The following is a 19,977-nucleotide window of genomic DNA, read 5'->3' as shown; positions in this document are numbered from 1 at the left end:
AGCTATCCACTATGCATTGGCAACTTATAGTTTGGCCCTCAGGCCCCACCAGGGCTCTTTGACTAGCCTGTCAGCCTCTAGAAAGGCTTTTGAATTAGGACATTAGGTCCTGCTGAGAGTTGGAAAAACTAGGCTACCTTCACTACACTGTACATCTGATTTAAAGCAGCATTTTTAAGTGAGCATATTCTCCTCTAATCCTGCATTCACCACTTCACAAGCTACTTGAATGTTATTGTAAAGAAGAAAAATTGTGCTTATTGCTTATTTCAAAGTGCTCATGAGCACCTGAAAAATCAGAAACAATAATTACAAGCCCTTTATTTGTAACAGCAAATTCCACTGTTTAGTCATTCTCACCTTCTCCCCATATTTTTTTTTTTTAAAACTACTTTATCGTTAAACTAGCAGATTCTTTCCCCCTGCTTGATAAGCACAACCAACACATTGAGAGACAAGCGAATCAGGCCAAAATATTTTTCCCCCTTCTCATTTTAAATTAGTTTGACCAAACACGGTCACCCTTTTTTAAAAAAAGCATCCCAAGATGTTCATCCTCATTTGGGCAGAAAAAAACATCAAATGGTGGGCACTATTTCTGCCTAAAATATTGCATGAATTATAAAACTGCCAGCCAATCTTGCTAGCAGTTTGCCATACTATTTCTATACTCTGGACAAATTGATCCGCAGAGCCTTTTTCATAAGGCAGAGAGGCGAAAGTTGGCCATCATTAGTTCCTGGAAAGCACTGCTTATGTAAATTACTTAAAGCCGCTGGATGTTTCTATTTATTGGTGACCTTCAACAACCCAGAGCATCAGGCTGTCAGGTCAGACATACTTCCCAAGTAGGTAAACACAGTAATGCCCATTCACACACAGTATGGGACTATTAAAAGAACTCAGTCTCACCCCCTGCTCCTTTAGAAGTGCTTAACACCTGTCAGCAAATATCTTTGGACCCAAAGTACTGTAAAGCAAACATCACTGTCATAAGGAAGTAAATATGCTTCATTACAAACACAGCCACACACTTTGATAGCAAGCGTAAGGGACATCCTGGGCTGCTGGACTCTGCCCCTTAAAAAAACATGCACCAGCCATTTCAAGACAACGGGGAATCGCTGACGTGTCTGTCATGCACGAGGTCTGAAGAGGATGGGACAAACGTGCACAAACTGGAGAAAGGTATAGGAGATTGAACAGCATACGCTTGAGAGTCTTTCCAGGGAAGGAGCAAGTCAGTGTCTGGATCACAAAGTTGCACTTTAGCTGCAGTTATGCATGTAGTAGAGAGGCGGCCATCATTTAGCCTCTTTCTCGTTTAGGCCATGTCAACATAATGGCCAGACAGCGTATTTTTGTGTGGATATCCAAAGGCTCCCATCTTCAAGTTTATGGTTTTATATCTGAGATTCCGGCGCATTCGAAGGTCTAGCCTGTTTAATCAGTGGTGATTTTGTCACCGTAAAGGGTATTTTCTGTCCGGATCAAGGCTTTTCAGCTAAGGTGAACCCTGTCTGTCACTGAAAATGCTTCATATCTCAGTCACACCTGAGCTAGTAGCTTCTTTCCTCACTAGAAATCCCTCAGAAGAACTTTCACTTAAAACGACACAAACATGGTTGCTCTATAGTAAAATGTTGCTCAGGCATTTCAGAAGTTTTTTTAATTCTTTCAAGAGGAGGTCCACCAAAACCCATCCATTTCAACCTTTAGAACTGGGTGGGAAACCTGCAGTCCTCTGCTGAATTTTATTGGTGGGAAGTCTGAGATGGGGGTGGGGGGTGAGAATAGAAGGGCAGTGGGTGGAAAAATCAAAATGGTTACAGCAATGGAAAGGGGAGAGGAAACAGCGACCTGCTCCTCCCCCAGCAAGCTGCTGGACAGGGAAAAGAAGGTAGGAGAGAGAGAGAGAAAGAAAAGGAGTAGCCCTGCCCATATATAGCTGTGGCCTTAACCCCCATTGGCATTCAACCCCTGAAAGATTACGCCAAAGGGAATGCAGCCCTTGACAGAAACAAGGTCCCCAATACCTGCTCTAGGATGTAGCTGAAGATGCAAGATCTTTAGAAAGGTTGAAGTGAAAAAAGAAGTTTGGGAACCACTGGCTTATGGTTTAAAAATATCAGGATTGATGAGGGGATAAACAAGATGCAAGGTTGTATTGCTTATTACAGTGGTACCTCGGGTTATGTACTTAATTCGTTCCGGAGGTCCGTTCAGAACCTGAAACTGAAACTGTTCTTAACCTGAAGCACCACTTTAGCTAATGGGGCCTCCTGCTGCTGCCATGCTGCCGGAGCACGATTTCTGTTCTCATCCTGAAGCAAAGTTCTTAATCCGAGGTACTATTTCTGGGTTAGCGGAGTCTGTAACCTGAAGCGTATGTAACCTGAAGTGTATGTAACCCGAGGTACCACTGTATATGTATTCTTGCAATCTACTTTGAGGTTCAATGTCTGGATAGAAAAGCAATATATATATATCAAGAGAGAGAAATAACAAAAACAATGTTTAATGCCTTTAAAAAAATGGGATGGGGGAAGAAGAAGAAGAAGAAGAAGAAGAAGAAGAAGAAGAAGAAGAAGAAGAAATCATCTTCTTGGCACTGCAGCGAAGGAATCCCCACTCAGTTCTGAGGTGATGGGGGAATACTAATACAGCAAGAATGCACTAATACTTGGGGGAGGGGGAGACGTGGAAGCTCCCTTTTCATTTTGTCAGTGATACTGACAGATTGAGACAAGTGCAGCGCAAGGCCAAATGGAATTATGAATAATTCATTTTGCATGTCAACCTGGCAGCGACAAGATGAGTATAAAACCGCAAGAACTTCTGCGCTCCTTTTAAAGGGCACTGTGAAAACAACATCAACAAACCATGCAGTGATTGGGTTTGTATAATTTGAAAGGTGTTACGGAAACTGCAATCATAAAAGAGCTCAGCTGTGAATAGAGCAACTCCAAGTGTTTCAACAGGAGAGATTTAGGTGTGCACAAATCTTTCCTTGTGAATCAAACCAACGCAAGAGTCACGCAGCATCTTAAAGACTGAACTATGTGTTGTGGGCATAAGCGTTTGTGGACTCGGGAGTCCGTATCTTATGATGCAATAAAAGGGTCATCCAGATGTGAAAGTATACACACTCTGGGTACAGAGAGATGACAATGCACGTGCGTGCACTATGCTTTCATTACAAAGTAATGCAAGCCATGGATGTCTTGAAGAATTATGCAGAACACAAATAAAGAGGACGCAATCAAATGAATACAAGATCCAATCAGCTTGGAAGTGACCTATTTCTGGCTGCTGTCCCCAAACAGCAAAATTAATAATGTTATGTGCCCTCCTCAACCTGCTGCCCTCCGGATATTTTGGAATACAATCATCCCCTTTCATATGCCATGCCGATTGGCACTGATTGAAATTGTGGTGCAAAATATCTGGTGGTTAGGGCCAGGTTAGGGAAGGGTGTTGTAAACACTGCTTTCTATAGCCACCCCAAGGATTTCAATGTCAAATCTACTAATGAATGCCAATACAGAGGCCTCAGTGTGAAGGAATTCCCCCTTTGATTTTTTTTTTTTCTTCTTCTTTTACTTGCTAGGTATATGGGCAACTTTAAGGTCCTTTAGAGAACGTATACCACTGGTTTAAGAAGGTATCAAATGGAGCTAAAAGTGTAATTTTCCTCGACGATAATAATTAGGATGATGTGAATTCATTTCTGTACTGCCAACTCATATAAAAATATATCAACGTGGTGTACAAAATCTCCATTAAAACCCTAACAAATTATGCCCTGCTTACTTTTCAGATCTTTGTGACCATTCCTAACATATAAGGGGTGTGTGTGTGATACATACATATAAAAAAGGTAAAAAGGTAAATGACCCCTAGACGGTTAAGTCCAGTGAAAGGCGACCATGGGGTTGCAGTGCTCATCTCTCTTTCAGGCTAAGGGAGACGGCATTTGTCCACAGACAGCTTTCTGGGCAATGTGGTCAGCATAACTAAACCACTTCTGGCGCAATGGAACACCGTGACGGAAACCAGAACGCGCAGAAACATCGTTTACCTTCCCGCCGCAGTGGTGCCTATTTATCTACTTGTACTGGTGTGCTTTCAAACTGCTAGGCTGTCAGGAGCTGGAACAGAGCAACGGGAGCTCACCCCGTTGTGGGGATTTGAACTGCCAACCTTCGCAAGCGTCTAGCACGGCAGGTGTCAAGCGGTAACATAGCAGGGCGCTTGCAAAGGGCCCATAACCCAGCAGCCAGAGTCACTGGCAAGATCCCTCCTTGTCATGGACAGGTTGGATGCAGAGGAATGATGGCAGGAATCAGCTCCTGAGCAGGCCTTGTTTCTTCTTCTAATAAACCTACTCCATGTGATTTATTGGTCCCTCACACTCCTGGGACCTGCTCATTTTCTTTACCATTGCAACCTACTCGTTCGGACAACAGTGGTAGTGAGAAGGGAGAAGCAATACATGTTACTGCCTGCTTACTCACTGGCTCGCTGCCTGGCAAGCAAGTGAAGGGTAGTCATGATGAAGAAGGAGAGAAGAAACAGGAACAGCTGGTGCCGATGATGGGGGAACTGGGAGAGTGGGAGGTTATGGACAGTGTCTTACTCAAGGCCCCTCCCAAAACCCATTGCATCGTGTGTTTTAAGAATGGATTTCAAAATTAATAAGCATTTGCTTTTTTTCTTAGTTTGGAAGCAGAAAGATAAAAAGGCAAAAAATAAATAAATGCTGAGAACAATGCGAAGCCAATGAAACTAGCAGTCTGCATAAAATAGGAAGCTGGTGCTGAACAGCTGAACGTATGTATGGTGGTGGTAACAGGGATGGCAAAGCATCCCAATGCACTCAGTGGCAAAACACATCAGTCCTTCCATCTCGTGACCCTGAAGAAAGAGTAGATAAAAGAAACATCCAAAGGAAAATGGACTAGAAGGTTTCTGGGAGGTAAAAAGAGACGCCTCCGGCAGCTGAGCACAATCAGTTACAGCTTCTGGATTGATGTGGGACTACGAGCTCAAGCATCACTTGATAACTCTTCTGCAGGTTCGCTCCTATCCACAGCTTCAGTGACGTATTCGCCAAAGGAGAACAGCAAAGAAAGTACTTCTAAATCTGCAAGGGGATTTGGTAATTTGGTGTCTCTTTTATGTGGAAGCTTTCAGAACTGTCCAGACAACCAGCGAGTTAACAAGTGGGCGCCTCTTTGCCCCTCTACATGCAAAAATGCAGCTAAAAGAAGTGCTTTGAGACCGTGTGGTGTAGGTTCTCTCTTCCCCAACAGCATTACTCACCTTCAAGTCCCGATGGACTACGCCCATCTGATGGCAGTGTAGCACAGCCTCCAGGATCTGCTGAATGCAATGACTGCATGCAAACACCAGGGGGCGTGTGTTAGTTCCAAGCCGTACACTCACTGTCTGTATACCCTCAGTGAGACTGGGTTATAGTGCAAAACCAGCAAACAGAGACTGTAACGCACAACCTCCGGAAATGGACCCGCATTCCTCGGCTAGAGTAGCTAACTTCCTCAGACGTGAGCGTGCTGCTATGAAGTAGCTCATTTTGATTTCAGCAGTGCTAAGGAGGAACGGCCCAAAATGGGGTCTACTTTTACAAACAAATCTCATTTTTGGCCATATATTTCATACACAGATGAAGAAATAACCTCCCAGAGCTATTTGCAAGCTTGTATTAAATATCTGGTGCTGTTTGTTCCTTCTATTTATTTGAAGGTGATGGTTCTTTTTGCACCAGCCACACTGCAGTTAATATTACATTTAGGGAGTAATGAGTTTTTAAGGCAAATCACTCACTCCTCATGGTATCATTTAGCCGAGCGATTACATGCTTGCTCTTGCCTGAGGGTTTGTCCTACTCTAGCAGAGCAATGCCAAACCACTTGTTCTGCTACCATAACCCAAAGTCTCTGCACAGAAGTGGTGTTTTTCAAAATACCTGCAGGCTGACATACATCACAGCCGAAGTTTATGTGGCAGGTGCAAGCTCCTTCCAATGTTTGTGGTGATATCTATCATACCACAGAGATAAGTGGTGGGGGGAAAATAAATCCTGGAAGGTCACTTTGTCTTGCCACACCTATTTCAGCTTCTACCGTGATGTACGCTAGACCTGTGACACTTGCAAACTTGAAAGCAGCACCATGCATTATCCATTTGTCATCCTGAGGATGAGAAAGGAAAGCGAAGGGGACTTCTCAGCCGAACCCACCCTTCAGCCTCAAGCCAAGAAAAGGAAAGGAAAGAGAGAGAGAAAAAACACTTCTTAGCCAACCTATGGGCACCAGATACTGACCTTCAGGTCTCTGTGAACTATGCCATTTAGGTGACAATGATTAACACTTTCTAGAATCTGCTGTATACAATGACTGCAGAGATACAAGGGCAGAATGGAAGGGAAAAAACATTTTAAAGGCACATAATCACATTAAATGCAAAAATCAAAATGAAAATAACTTGAAATTATAAAAATAATAATACTAATTAAATCACATTTTTGGACACATTTCAATTACACGCTGATCTGCAACACAGCAATGCTGTGTACAGAAATTTTAAGATTTACCAAAAAAAGAAAGAAAGAACATTTAACACATAACATGTGACATCATTAGACAGAATCCTTTGTCTTGTATTTCCCACTGACTGAATGGAGGGAATGTTAGTCAAAAATTGGCAATCTTTAGTTAAACAATTTTTTAAATTTTTTTGCAAATTATTTGGGTGAGTAGATACTGCTTATTTTGGTAGTCCTTGCAAACAATGTAAGCGTTGTCAATGTGAATAGGATAGAGAACATGCATAAAAAAACTGGTCACTATGCACGTCATCAGACATTATGAAGACTATGTACCACTGATTCTGCATATTGCCTAGTCCAAGGGTTCACAAACTGTGGTCTGTGAGCTTCTTTTAGATGGTCCGCGGCATGCCAGCATGAAATCTTTATACTGATTTTTAATTCTATTTTTATTGCTTCTTCTATTTCTTATGCTGCATTCTATTCTGCTATAATCTGAATTCTACGGAAGAATGCAAACTGCAATACAATAACAGAAATGAAAGCATCCAGAATACAATTCAAAACCATAGAGCATCTATCACAGTGCACTGCAACTGTTATAAAGGGCAGAAAAACCATGAAGTATGTCCACCAGGAACACCAGCAATTCTAAGATGGTCAGTTGAGGGGAGTTTGGGAACCACTGGCATAGTCAATACATCTATATGTTAAGGATGCTGGCAGATCACACTGTATTCTCAACTTGAAGACCATGGACATTCACTGGTTAATACATTGTCCCATTTGACTTGGAGGTTATACAAACTGACTGTAAAATATGTACAATACTTTGTTCACTCTCCTAATCTGTGCACATTCTCCATGGTGTCTAATGAGTGGCACAATGACTGGATTTTTAAGCACATGCGCTATCCAATCCACACTAACCTCAACATATTTAAGAACACAAACACACACACACACACAAATACAAATTAAACACTTGTACAAGAGGAACAGAAAGGGAGAAGTACAAATTAAACAATAACTAAAAAAGGCACAAAATGTTGCCCCTGAATTATAAGGGGGGGAAATCAGAAAACTATCAGTGCAATTCATTGAGGATCTGTAACATTTAATCTAGAACAGCTGTATGTTTAGCAGGCATGTCCAAAAGTAATAAAAGGAAGCCCAAACACTTTATTATGTTTCTTTAAACCATTGCATAAAGTATGTTTGCTCTTGCTAAGCACAGAGAACTAAGCTGTAATTTAAGATACAAATTAAGACACTTTGATTTGGGCACAAAAACACACAGTTTGTCATTTTACACATCCATATTTGAATATTTTTTTATCGATGTCTACAGGCCGAGAAGACCGAAAGCTTTTCCCAATGTTCTTAGCATATTTACAGCCAAGGTCAAACACACTGAAAATGCCAAAACGTTCATATGAATGAACAATAAGATTTTCAGATGAGGGGCTCAACAATGACCTATTTAATGCTTTGGTCCTAGATCCCCCCCCCCAAAAAAAATCTCCCATAAGGAACTACTTGTTAAAAGTTAGGAAAATTTTAAAATCGCACTTTGACTTTGGGAATGCAAAAGGGCAAGAACGTATAGGTTTTAGAAAACATAGTGAAAATGCCCTTTTAGATACACAGAACTGCATGTGCAATTGTCTGGGTTATGACCACTGTCTCCAATACCAGCAAACGTAACTGAATCTTAAGCCCTTGACCTCTGAAGAAGCAGTGTTTGATGATCAGCAGAGGTGGAAAGCAGACTTTATATCAGGGGTCCATAACCTGGGGTCCATGCATCGGCTTCACCAGGCAGTCCATGAACTGGGCACGTATGCCAAAATAATAAAATTAACTGTGCTAAATTTTGTATGTATGTGCATTGGGAGGGGGAGCTATCCACAGCTTTCATCAGATTCTCAGAGGGGTCCTTAACCCAAAAATATCTAAGAACCACTGCCTAGTCACAGAAGCTGCCTCCCCCTTCTGTTTTGCACAGCCGAGTACAGAGAGGAAAGAGGGAGTGGTTTATCTTCCTGGACGGTGCAACAGGAAGAAACCCAAATCCAGCAATCAAAGTATTTTCATCTTGAGCGTCCCTGAGCGAATGAAGCACCTGATGGGGACTGTGTGCTCAGGCTAGAAAGACAAGCAAGGAGATTTCGATCTATTGGCACTGTTCTCCTCAAGGCCAAAATGTTCTCTGAAAGGGATTATTTGTACCAGTGGGCACCACTCATTGAGACTGAAAGGACTGTTTCAGATATTATCACCCACCCATGCCACTTTCTGGAGCTCCCTGTAAAATGGCAATTAGTTAATGTGGAAAGAGGCTTAGGAACACTGTGGTGCCCAGGTGAGATCACCAGCATGCTGAAATGTGTTCCCCCCTGCAGGAATCACTCAACCACTTCCATGTGCTTTATATAAAAACTGAGAAAACAGCAGGAATGGATTTTTGGGTGTGGACAAGCATGAGAAGTGCTCATCACAGCAATAAATGTGGAACTCCAAATTTCAATGGAGGAAACTAGATGGGTCTGTTGGGCTAACTGAGAACCACACTTTCCTAGCAAAAAAGCATTGTGTAAGAATAATATATGAATAATATTAAAGTTCTGGGACAGTGTGATTTCCCCTGCCAAAAGGTGCACTAGATGAAGGGGAAATACTTTGATCCCTTAAAGGTAAAGTTAAAGGGACCACTGTAACATTTCAATGTTTAATGTTTAATAATAAGTAAGTAAAGGTAAAGGTCCCCTGACAGTTAAGTACAGTCTGGGGTTGCAGCGCTCATCTCACTTTACTGGCCGAGGGAGCCGGCGTACAGCTTCCGGGTCATGTGGCCAGCATGACTAAGCCGCTACTGGCAAACCAGAGCAGCGCACGGAAACCCCGTTTACCTTCCCACTGGAGTGGTACCTATTTATCTACTTGCACTCTGACGTGCTTTCGAACTGCTAGGTTGGCAGGAGCTGGGACCGTGCAAAGGGAGTTCACCCCGTCGCGGGGATTTGAAACGCCAACCTTCTGATCAGCAAGTCCTAGGCTCTGTGGTCTAGAACACAGCACCACCCACGTCCCAGACTAAACAGCAGACTAAAGCCACCATCCTTATAATGAGTGCATCATCAAACTAGGGTTGCCCAATAAATTAATGAATTCCTTGCATGGCAAGCTGATAATGTTTCCCACTTTTAAGTCAGTACTGATGGCAAACCCCAACCATCATTGTATTATGGTGCCAAATACCACATTAAAGGTAAATAAACAGCAGTTAAAAGCCTTCAGATCCAGCACTTACCTTGCATCTGCTTCACTGTAATATTCTCTTGCAACAATATCCTCAAATAATTCACCTCCAGTGACTCTGTTAATGATATAAAGCATTTTTTATATATCAGACAAAATAATCGAGAATCCTATGTGTGAGAGAATTCTATACTGCCAAAGTATTCAAAGTGTTGCAAAAGTACTGAATCATGGATTATCCTCACACATATTGGTTCACACCACTGCAACTATTGGTGCATAGATTTGCAGGATACTGGATATTGTAGTAAATGAGGTATCTGGTCTTGCAGACCATTTTGCAAAGCGCTCTGCAAGACCCACTGCGGCAAAAAAAGAAAGAAGAAGAAGAAGAAAAAGGATTGCCTAATCTCACTGTGGTGTCAGGTGATTGACAGGTGGGCGGCTCCCATCCACCTGCCAAGCTTAGCCTGCAATGGATGGGGGAGATAATTATCTACCCCACCAGCCAGATCCAGTTACCCATCCCTGATAGATAAGGTGTGAAGCAGCCCTTTGGGATGTTGACCTTCAGCCACCTGCTGTTCTGGCCTCGTCACTGAGATATTTGTATGCAATACCAAATAGTTCCAGTAAGTTTTATTCTCCTCAGTTTTCCCCCCTAACGTGAAGGAAAATCACTTACATTATGATGGGCTTTCATTATGGGATCTTCGTAACACAGAAATGCAGGATCTGGTAAGTAATTAACCTCTCTATTATGGGTTGTCCACTTTTAGTAGAAGAGGCACAATAACAACTTGAAAGGATTTATATCACACTAATGGCCACTCCATCCGCTCGGTTGACAGACAAGCTCCATTTGGCTTTTCCTCAATTGTCATCCATCTGTTCCATCAAGCTACAACAAAGGGAGAAGTTGGGAAGCCGAACCACTCTCTCAGCTTGGCTGAGAGAACAGCTCCATTTGGCTTGGCTTCTCTCTGAACTGTTGCCACTAAAGCTCATCATTGTAAAGGAACCTGATCACTGTAGGAGTATTTTAGCTCTAAGGACTGATGCCTGAGTTTGCTTGTACAGTGGTACCTCGGGTTATGTACTTAATTCGTTCCGGAGGTCCGTACTTAACATGAAACTGTTCTTAACCTGAAGCACCACTTTAGCTAATGGGGCCTCCTGCTGCCGCTGCACCGCCAGAGCACGATTTCTGTTCTCATCCTGAAGCAAAGTACTTAACCTGAAGCACTATTTCTGGGTTAGCCAAGTCTGTAACCTGAAGCGTATGTAACCTGAAGCATATGTAACCCGAGGTACCACTGTATTCCTCTTCCCTCCTCCTCCTCCCTTTTTCCTTCTGTGCTGCATTTTTTAGCTGGACAGAGGCAAGAAAAGCAGGAGGGCTATTGTTCTTGCTCACAGAGACACCTGTTTGGCCACTCAGTTAAAGGAAACGTTTATTTGATCTATCACGTCTCTGCTAATGTTCTTATGACTGTCTTATTTGTTATTCATCTTATGGAAGTTGATCCAAGAGCCTTTTTGGCTGAAGAGCTGAGCAAAAATGCTTTAAACAACAGATTTGCCTGTCCCTGTGTGGCCTTTCAGTCTTCACACTATCAATTTATTCTTCTATTTCTGATTGTTCCACTGGAGATACTAAAGTATTTCCCAAATAAAGAGGAAAAACTGCTTATAAGAAAGAAGACATGCAGTCTAAAGTAAGTTTGCGTAAACACCTCACTATGGCTGAATTTTCACTTCAACCAGCTCACTATGGATTTTGTAATAGCTTTACAGTGATACTTATAGAAACAGAATCATGCATACACAGGCAACCCCCTCCCCAATCTTACCACTTTCAACATTTCATTGTGAAAATAATTCTTTTAAAAACAAAACAACCACACACACACAAAAAAATCATAGCTGAATGACTATCCAATAAGGGAACAAAAACTTTTCACAATAAAAGTGTCTATTTAGTAAGCTGACTGTTTTAATATTAAAGTTTCTTGTTTGCTAGGTTTTTAAAAAACACATCAAAATGTGCTATCCAGAGAGGCTGAAATGAGAATTTTAAAAGTCAATTAACTAACATCTATGACATTTACAATTTTGCTCTAGTGTTTCTTGACAAAAAGAAATGTGCTCCAGAAGTGAGAAGCCCAATTTATTTCTTTTACAAAAATAGATTTCAACACTGGCCATAATTAGGCAAAACAATAGCCTTATGACTTAAACTGCAGCTACATGTTTTTACATTTGGTGGCCTCTCTCTTCCCGTAACAGCATGGCATTTCACTGAATAATATGCTATTACATAAATCTTTCATAAATGCAGTCTTGCTAAACAAAACATTTCATACTCTCTTCTCATCTTTACCAGCAATTCTTGTGCTTTTTCGGAATGTTTCCCAAAAATAGGACCTTAGACTGTAACAGAACACCATTTCCTCACATTCCTCACTGAACAGTTTTGTAATACTGGTACATGTTATTCATGTCTCTTATCAAGGCAGCTCACATAATTATTAACTATGATCCAGTTATGTTCTAATGCCTTGTTCACAATTCAGCACACTGGAGAATAGCCTGGGCCAATTGTTTAAGCAAGAGAACTGAAACAACAAAGGTAACCCTAAGGCTTCTTTAACAACATTCAGAAGTTTTATTTAAACTGTCTCACAATGCCTGAGCTGGGCTATGCTGGCTAGCTATGCCCCTGACACTGTGCACACTGGCTAATCTCACATCTGCAGAGATGGAGGAGGCTTTGTATGTACAGATAATCATACAATAGCTCAATCTTTGCAGAAATTTATGCCAGGGGGGTATGGCTAGCCAGCATGTGTGACGTTGAGGGAATGCATATTTTGCACAGTCCCACTCAGATGAATACATGTGCAGGGCTTCTGAACAGGCGTGTATTTCCAAAGAAACCCCATTAAAATCCATTAGATCTACTTCTATGCATACAATTGACATGGGGAGCCCTTGTTCAAGTTGTTCTTGAATTTGCAATTGGAAACATGGACCTTTCATATGCAACTTCTACTTTCTTTGGACACAAAGGGGAAGAAATCCACGTGCAACAAATAAAAATTTGCACACTATGCAAGGACAGGTTGGAAATCTGCAAGAAAAGTGATCTTTCTGTACTCAGTTAAAGGGAATTTGAATTTTTGCGCATGCTTAGGTCTGGTTTCAGATCACAGCCTCTTTACATAGATGGTATAGATGAATGCTTCACTAACCATTTAGGCACACTTTGCTTCTCAGATCTATAGGTTATCATGAAGTGTAAGTGAAAAGGGCTATTTGCTATTTTAGAACCAAAAAATGGTTCTTAAAAGCTGCCTGTAGGTGCAAAAAAGATTGTGAAAGCACTCTACAAAAGTAGGTACGTTAACTGAATTACTTACCGTTAATAAAATATGTTAAAACCTTATCTTTGCAGCACTTGATATCCTTTCATAAGTGTACTCCCCTTCAACTTGGCAACAAAGATTTGTACATAGGTGCATAACAAAATTTAATACAACTTTGCTCAAATACTCCATCATATAAGCACTGAATCAAAAGGGGTGCTGTACTGTTTTCTATTCTGTTCCACAGCAGGCATCAATGCCATTTGTATTACTGAAATAACATGCTTCCAAGATGGAAGAACTGAAGTAATACTGATAATCTCTTTACAATGGTTAACTAGTCAGGAGCTGGCTGGCTTGTTTGCTTGTTCCTGCTTCTGGTGTGAAATAAGATTGGGGAGACCATTTGAAGCAGGTGTGCACAATGGTGGAAACAGCAAAATGAGTGGTAGGCACAGCCCACCTTCCACAGCCTGATACAACCATTCTTCAAGTTGCCCTGCAAACTGATGGGGACATTGCTTGCTCAGGGGATGATTTGAAGGGCTGCTGGTGGGAAACCTGCTGTTTAGGAATTATCCTACCCCCTGCGGAAGGACCTGTGGGGCATGAAGGTCTCCTACACTGCATGGCTTCTTGCCCAACAACAGGTTTCCCCCCATGAGAAACCCTTAAAGGAAAGACAATTATTTTTGGGCGAGCATTCATTTTTAATACTCACAAAAGCCATCCAAACTTCGAGTCCTCAAAGGGAACACTTACAATTAGTGATCAAAAGCCAATCATTTTTGATTCAAACACTGAGAACTACATGCAACCCTAGTGTGAATACTGTACTCCCTTACCATTATTTCTTGGCTACAACTGTGGAAATCTGCAAGAAAAGTACCTGTAGTATTTTTAAAATACCTGTAGTATTTTAGCCAACAAATACTACAGGTGTTTGTAGTACCTGTAGTATACAGTGGCTTGGAGAGGGCAATCCCACCAAACCTGTCTACCAACTGGATAGTAGGTTTAATGCTCAAGTTTCAAGGGAGAAAATTACTGGGTGTATGTATGCCTTATCGGCAAGACAGCAGAACCCTTGCACACACACCCATAAAAATACACAGTGCTTTATCGTCCTTCTCTCCTTCATTCACACAGAATCTCAGCAAGAAAATTAACTTATATTTCCATTTTACAGTTAGGCAGCTGAAGCTGAGAAAGTGCATCTCACTCAACACCATCTGCTGAATCCATAGAAGGATTGGAACCAAGATCACAAAATGGGTTAACCACTTAAGACATTCAGCTTCAGTGGATCTCAATATGCAATTAGATATAATTTATTCATCCACTACCATGACATGAACCACTTATGGCTCCTTTTTACCTGTCAAATATTAGGAACACAGAGAATACCCCCAGGGTCTTTGTGGGCTCTCCCCGCACCCCAGTCTCATTCTTTAGAAAAAGAGCTTGGTGCAGTATGTAGCAAGCAGACATACTTACAAATCGAAGACTAAGTAATGAAATCCTTCTTCTGATATGCTGTCATGAAGTCGCACTGTAAAAAAAGAAAGAAAAATGATATCTCTTTCTCTTTGACTCTTTTGTCTAATTCACCTTTCTGGATAATTATCCCCCATCTTTGATAATTAATTTTTCCTTTTTTATGTAAAAAAGATAGAGCTGTTCTTTGTCTTCCCTTTTCAATCCATTTTTACAGAACCTTTCTTTCTTCATATATACAGAAAGCACTCCATCTAATAGGTTTGTGTCTCTTTCCTTGCACCATACCAGCCTTTTCCAACCTGGTCCTCTCTAAATGTTTTGAACTTCATCTCCTATCAGCTCCAGCCACCACAGCCAAGACTGTGGAAGTTGATGGGAATTGTCAAAACTATCTAGAGGGCACTAGGTTACAGCTGTCAAACAACTATATTACAAATTTGTAGCATATTAGCCATATTTCATGAATGCTACTAACTAATATCTATTTTATTCAAACATCTTTTGGGTACATAAGTCTTGCTGGGGAAGAACTTCAATGGTGCTGGATTAAAAAGCTGATGTATTAAGGGAAATGTTTTTGCAGATTCCATTAAATGGGAATCAGCACATAAAATGTTCCAAGTGGCAACAAACACTGGATTGGGAGTAGAATAAGCTGTTCAACAATTACCTTAACAACCAAGACACCCAGGAGAATAGTATGCCTTTGTTTCACTATCTTTCCCAACCTTCACTGTGAATTAGTCAAAAGCACTTTGTTTTTATCAAGAAGGAAATGAATACAGATCTCAGTGCATTTTAGTTCATAATAGGAAGCCATATCAGGACACAGTTGCTGTTGTTCGCTGAAGAGCTACTACGTAGAAAGATTATTTCGAGCACTGCCCTTTCCTATTTTTCAAGAATGAGCTACCAGCCTCCATGCAGACCTCATTTCAGATGCCCAAGCAGCTGATGTGAACTGGGAAAGAAGCAATTAGTCCGTCAAATGCCCGGTCAACTCCTGTCAAACAGAAATGCACACATATTCCTTTACAAAACCCACTTCTATTTAAGTGTTGACACCTTATACCTTGAAAGCATTAGAAGAACACACTTTTAAAGGAAGTGGAAGCTGCCTAGCGAGTTAAGTGTTCGGTAACAAAAATGCTGATTGCAGCTCCCGTGCCAGTAAGGCAAACATTACACTTTCTGGGCAACCTGACCTATAACATGTGCTTTGCTGTAAGACCCTTGCAACACGTATCATGAGCACTCCAACTACAATGTAGGAATTCAACTGTTTTGGCAGCCCAAATGGCATGCTTGTATGGAAATTTCCCTTGTTGGAGGACTACTGACGAGTGCTCAGCTAGAAAAGCAAGAAATGATAGGAAACACACAAAGGGGGGGGGGCATCCTGCGGCCTGTGTGCACTACTTTCCCCACCAACGCTGATCCTTCAAGTTTGAATGGTCCGCAGGCAACTTGAACAGCAGGGTTTATAAAATTAGGAATTGTATTTTGGGTGGAGGGGGAAGTATAGAGATTTTTCTTCCTCTCTCCTAATAGTAGAGCTTGGGATCACCTAAAAACATTCCTCAGCCTTAGGTTCAGAACCAACAAAAGGACTATGTCACACAATTCCTAATTAACTCCTAGAATTCACTGCCAGAGAATGTGAATATAGCCATTAGCCTAGATGGGTGAAAAAACACCCTTTAGACAAATACATGCAGGAGACAAAGACTGCTAAATGAGCCTTCGATGTTCAGATGCATCATACCTCTGAAATGCCATATGGTGGGGAGTGAAAGGATTATTTTTAAAACACACTTCAGTGATGATGTTGATGAAAAAATGCAGTCAAACAAGGACAGCTGGAATCAGCTGCAAATTTTGGAGCAGGGTTCAGCTAACCAGTCCTTCCTTTTTTTTGGAAGTGGGGACAGGAAAACCTCCAGAGAAGTGCGTACGGGTGGGTGTTGTTCCATATGGCAAGCTGGAATATGTGCACAGACAAAACAATGTGAAGAACGGAATGCTAAATTCCATCCTTGGGCTGCACCCAAAGGGTGCCCCCCCAAAAAAAACCTTTCAAGTCATTTGTACTTTGACTGATTGAACATTGAGACTGTTGATTATATGAACTTCACAGTAAAAGGAACACTTGTGTATTTTATGGAATTATAGTAAATTTCAAGAATTGCATTAGTGATGTAAGCCATGTCAATGTGACTCTTATTTTTGTTCTAATAGCTATGCTATGGGATTTTTCAAAACCATGCTGAGCACACATCAGGAAAATGTGTAGGGTGCATATTTAGTAGCAGCTTCTCCCTTTGTGTGTGGGGTGGGTGGGTGTGTTTTTGAATTAAAGGCAGAAACCACAAAACCAAAGCATTAAGGACAGAACTGCACCTGAAGGTTCTTAAATTGTGTCTAACAAAAGAAAGGATTAACATGTTCACAATAATCATTGCTCAAGCACAAAGGAGTAACAAGAGTCGTCCCAGCATCATACTATAGCTTGTTTTTTTTCAGGTAGTTCCAGGATCTAAACCTGAGTTCATTGGTAAATAATATACACGTCTCCATTGGTGCTTTTTCATTAGTGATTGGTTCTTGTACCTGATGTAGTACAGTAATAAGGGAAGTTGTGTTACTGAAGAGGCAGCAGCTTTTAACCACAAATGAGACCAAGCTCTCTGATCACTTTCACACAGCAGTGATGTGAAGTTTCCACGAGTTGCCTTTTCTAACCTAGCATGGAGTTATGTTATTGCTCTGACATGCAAGAATGCATCTCACCACATCCTGCAAAATCTTTTGAACTCTGGGTTGAGTCAAGTCAAAACGAGCAGCGATAGGAACAGCTTTGAACATCTGCAAGAGTGCATTCTGCCAGCACAGACTTATAATGTCACTGAGAATTCTGTTCTGTTCCTAATTCCATTCACAGAAATGTGTTTCTGCCAGAGTATTCAAGCATATCACCAAAGTAATAATGATACATTAGATGTGAGGCAGACCTTGGGTATTGTTGCACACATGCATTTGTTCACAACTGGACAGTTTAAGGTGATTTGTCTTGAGCACAATTTTGAGGAAAAACATCAAGGATATAGATATTTGGGGGAGGTGGGAATAAGCACTGGGGGAGTGCAAACACATGAATGTTTACAGTGGTACCTCAGGTTACAGACGCTTCAGGTTACAGAGTCCGCTAACCCAGAAATAGTGCTTCAGGTTAAGAACTTTGCTTCAGGATGAGAACAGAAGTTGGGCTCTGGTAGTGCAGCAGCAGCAGGAGGCCCCATTAGCTAAAGTGGTGCTTCAGGTTAAGAACAGTTTCAGGTTAAGTACGGACCTCAGGAACGAATTAAGTACTTAACCCGAGGTACCACTGTATTAGTGTGCCGTTTGGCACCTTGGAACTGGTAACATTAATATATTTATTCAGATACAGACTCCATCCCAAGTCACAATTCTAAGTTTTTATAATCAATGAGAATTAAAGCAAGTAAAGAACTGTTTTACCACACAAAGAATTTTGTAGTGACAGATTATAGATGGTCTTTTAACACTTAACAGAATGTGGCAATTCCGTGATTTTTTTAAAATAGGAAAGTACAGTGGTGCCCCGCAAGACGAATGCCTCGCAAGACGAAAAACCCGCTAGACGAAAGGGTTTTCCGTTTTGGAGGTGCTTCACAAAACGAATTTCCTATGGGCTTTTTCTAAGCCGCTAAGCCGCTTATCTGCTTATCCGCTAAGCCGCTAATAGCACTAATCTGCTAAGCCGTCAATGGGCTTGCTTCGCAAGACGAAAAAACCGCTAGACGAAGAGAATCGCGGAACGGATTATTTTTGTCTCGCGAGGCACCACTGTAAGCTATTTTGGAAATCCAAATCTTTAGAGATGATGTCCGTCCAAAATTTCTAAAAAGTTGTCTACTCATTAAAAATATTACCATTGTCTTCTTATTAAATTCCAGAACCAGATGAGATAGCCATGCTGACAGCGAAACAATAAAGCACAATCTGGTACACATAAAACACCAAAGCCCAATTAACATAGCAAAATGTATTTCTTCCTCTCCAAAGGCAGACACTAGGCATTCAGAAGTGTTAAAAAAAAACTCCATTTGCCTTTGTTACTAAAACCCTATTCAGTCTTGATCATCATTAATTGGAGTCAATATATCTTTCATGTACAGTCATACCTTGGGTTTCGAACACAATGCGTTCCACAAGTCCGTTCAACTTCTGAAACCAAGGCGCGGCTTCCGATTGGCTCCCAGTTGCGCAGGCATGCCAGAAACAATAGCGGAAGCCGCACTGGACAGGCAGCTTTCAAAAGAATGTTCAAAAACCGGAACATACACTTCTGGGTTTTGAGCATTTGGGAGCCAAAACGTATGAGTACAAAGGCATTCGACAACCAAGGTACGATTATGTCACCAGTTTTTCTCTCTCATATACAGGGTCAGCCCTTTAAAAGAGTCCCCATGGATACAGAGTACACATGCTCCATAGGGCCTCTTTTAAAAGACTCACCCTCTATATACTGGGTGATATTCAACTAAGTCAGACTCAAAGGAGTCTCACTTAAGCAAAGTTAAGTTTATTAAGGATTATTTTAAGCAAACAAATGAAAAACCAATTTTTATGTTTTAGCTGCTGTTATTGTGTTTTTAAATTGCTTTGTTCCATGTTTCTTTATCTTCAGTGTAAGTCTAAGTGGCATGCAGACATAACTGCTGTGGAACTGATTAGAAGAGTGAGCACAGTGCTATTAAATTCAACTGTAAATGAACAATTAAGACAAAAGTCCAACACAGTCATGTTTATTTCAAGAGAAAGCTTCTCGGAGATGAGGGAATTGTTAAAAAGAAAGTTGAAAAAAAAGTTAAGAGGGTTAAATTTTCCCAGAATGCTTGGGGGTTAGCCAAAACTAATAAGACGCTCAAGTAAAATGTACAGTACAAAGAATGAAGAATACCACAAAGTCCAAGAGGACACTAGAGTGGTTAATGAGTAAGGAAGCTGGTAGACAGTCAAGACCTTTTCTGAGGAAATGAAAGTCTTGGTCAAATAAGGGCAACAAAAGATCACAAATGGCAAAAGCACACAATAAAGAACAAAAGGGAAGAATTTGAGGAATTAAACATATTTAAATACATCAGAATCTGGCAACTAACCAAGGAGGTGGTTTGACCTTTGGCTGACAAAGGTGCTACAACTGTCTTGGAGGAGGATAAGGAGATTGCAGAAAAACTCAATAAATTCTTTTGA

General features: G+C 41.1%; 1 protein-coding gene across 11 annotated transcripts in view; it reads right to left on the bottom strand.

Moving 5' to 3' along the window:
* The window catches only part of CAMK2D (calcium/calmodulin dependent protein kinase II delta), a gene marked incomplete at its 3' end in the record, with an annotated part of 146,648 nt that overhangs the window by 54,574 nt on the left and 72,097 nt on the right, over positions 1-19,977 (bottom strand). For 8 of the 11 annotated variants that reach the window (XM_081876982.1, XM_081876984.1, XM_081876974.1 and 5 more), the window contains exons 4-6: positions 14,698-14,752; positions 9,885-9,950; positions 6,347-6,419 (exon numbers count right to left, since the gene is read on the bottom strand). In XM_081876982.1, coding sequence (XP_081733108.1) covers positions 6,347-6,419; positions 9,885-9,950; positions 14,698-14,752 — 194 coding nt within the window. Of the gene's footprint in view, positions 1-5,325; positions 5,451-6,346; positions 6,420-9,884; positions 9,951-14,697; positions 14,753-19,977 lie in introns of those variants that run through there. The other 3 variants (XM_081876975.1, XM_081876976.1, XM_081876983.1) reach the window with 2 other exon arrangements.

This window comes from Podarcis erhardii (genome assembly GCF_964252035.2).
Source record: "Podarcis erhardii genome assembly, chromosome: 9".
Lineage (NCBI taxonomy): Eukaryota > Metazoa > Chordata > Lepidosauria > Squamata > Lacertidae > Podarcis > Podarcis erhardii.
Note: the sequence above shows the minus strand (reverse complement) of the source record. Positions and strands in the feature narration are given on the sequence as shown.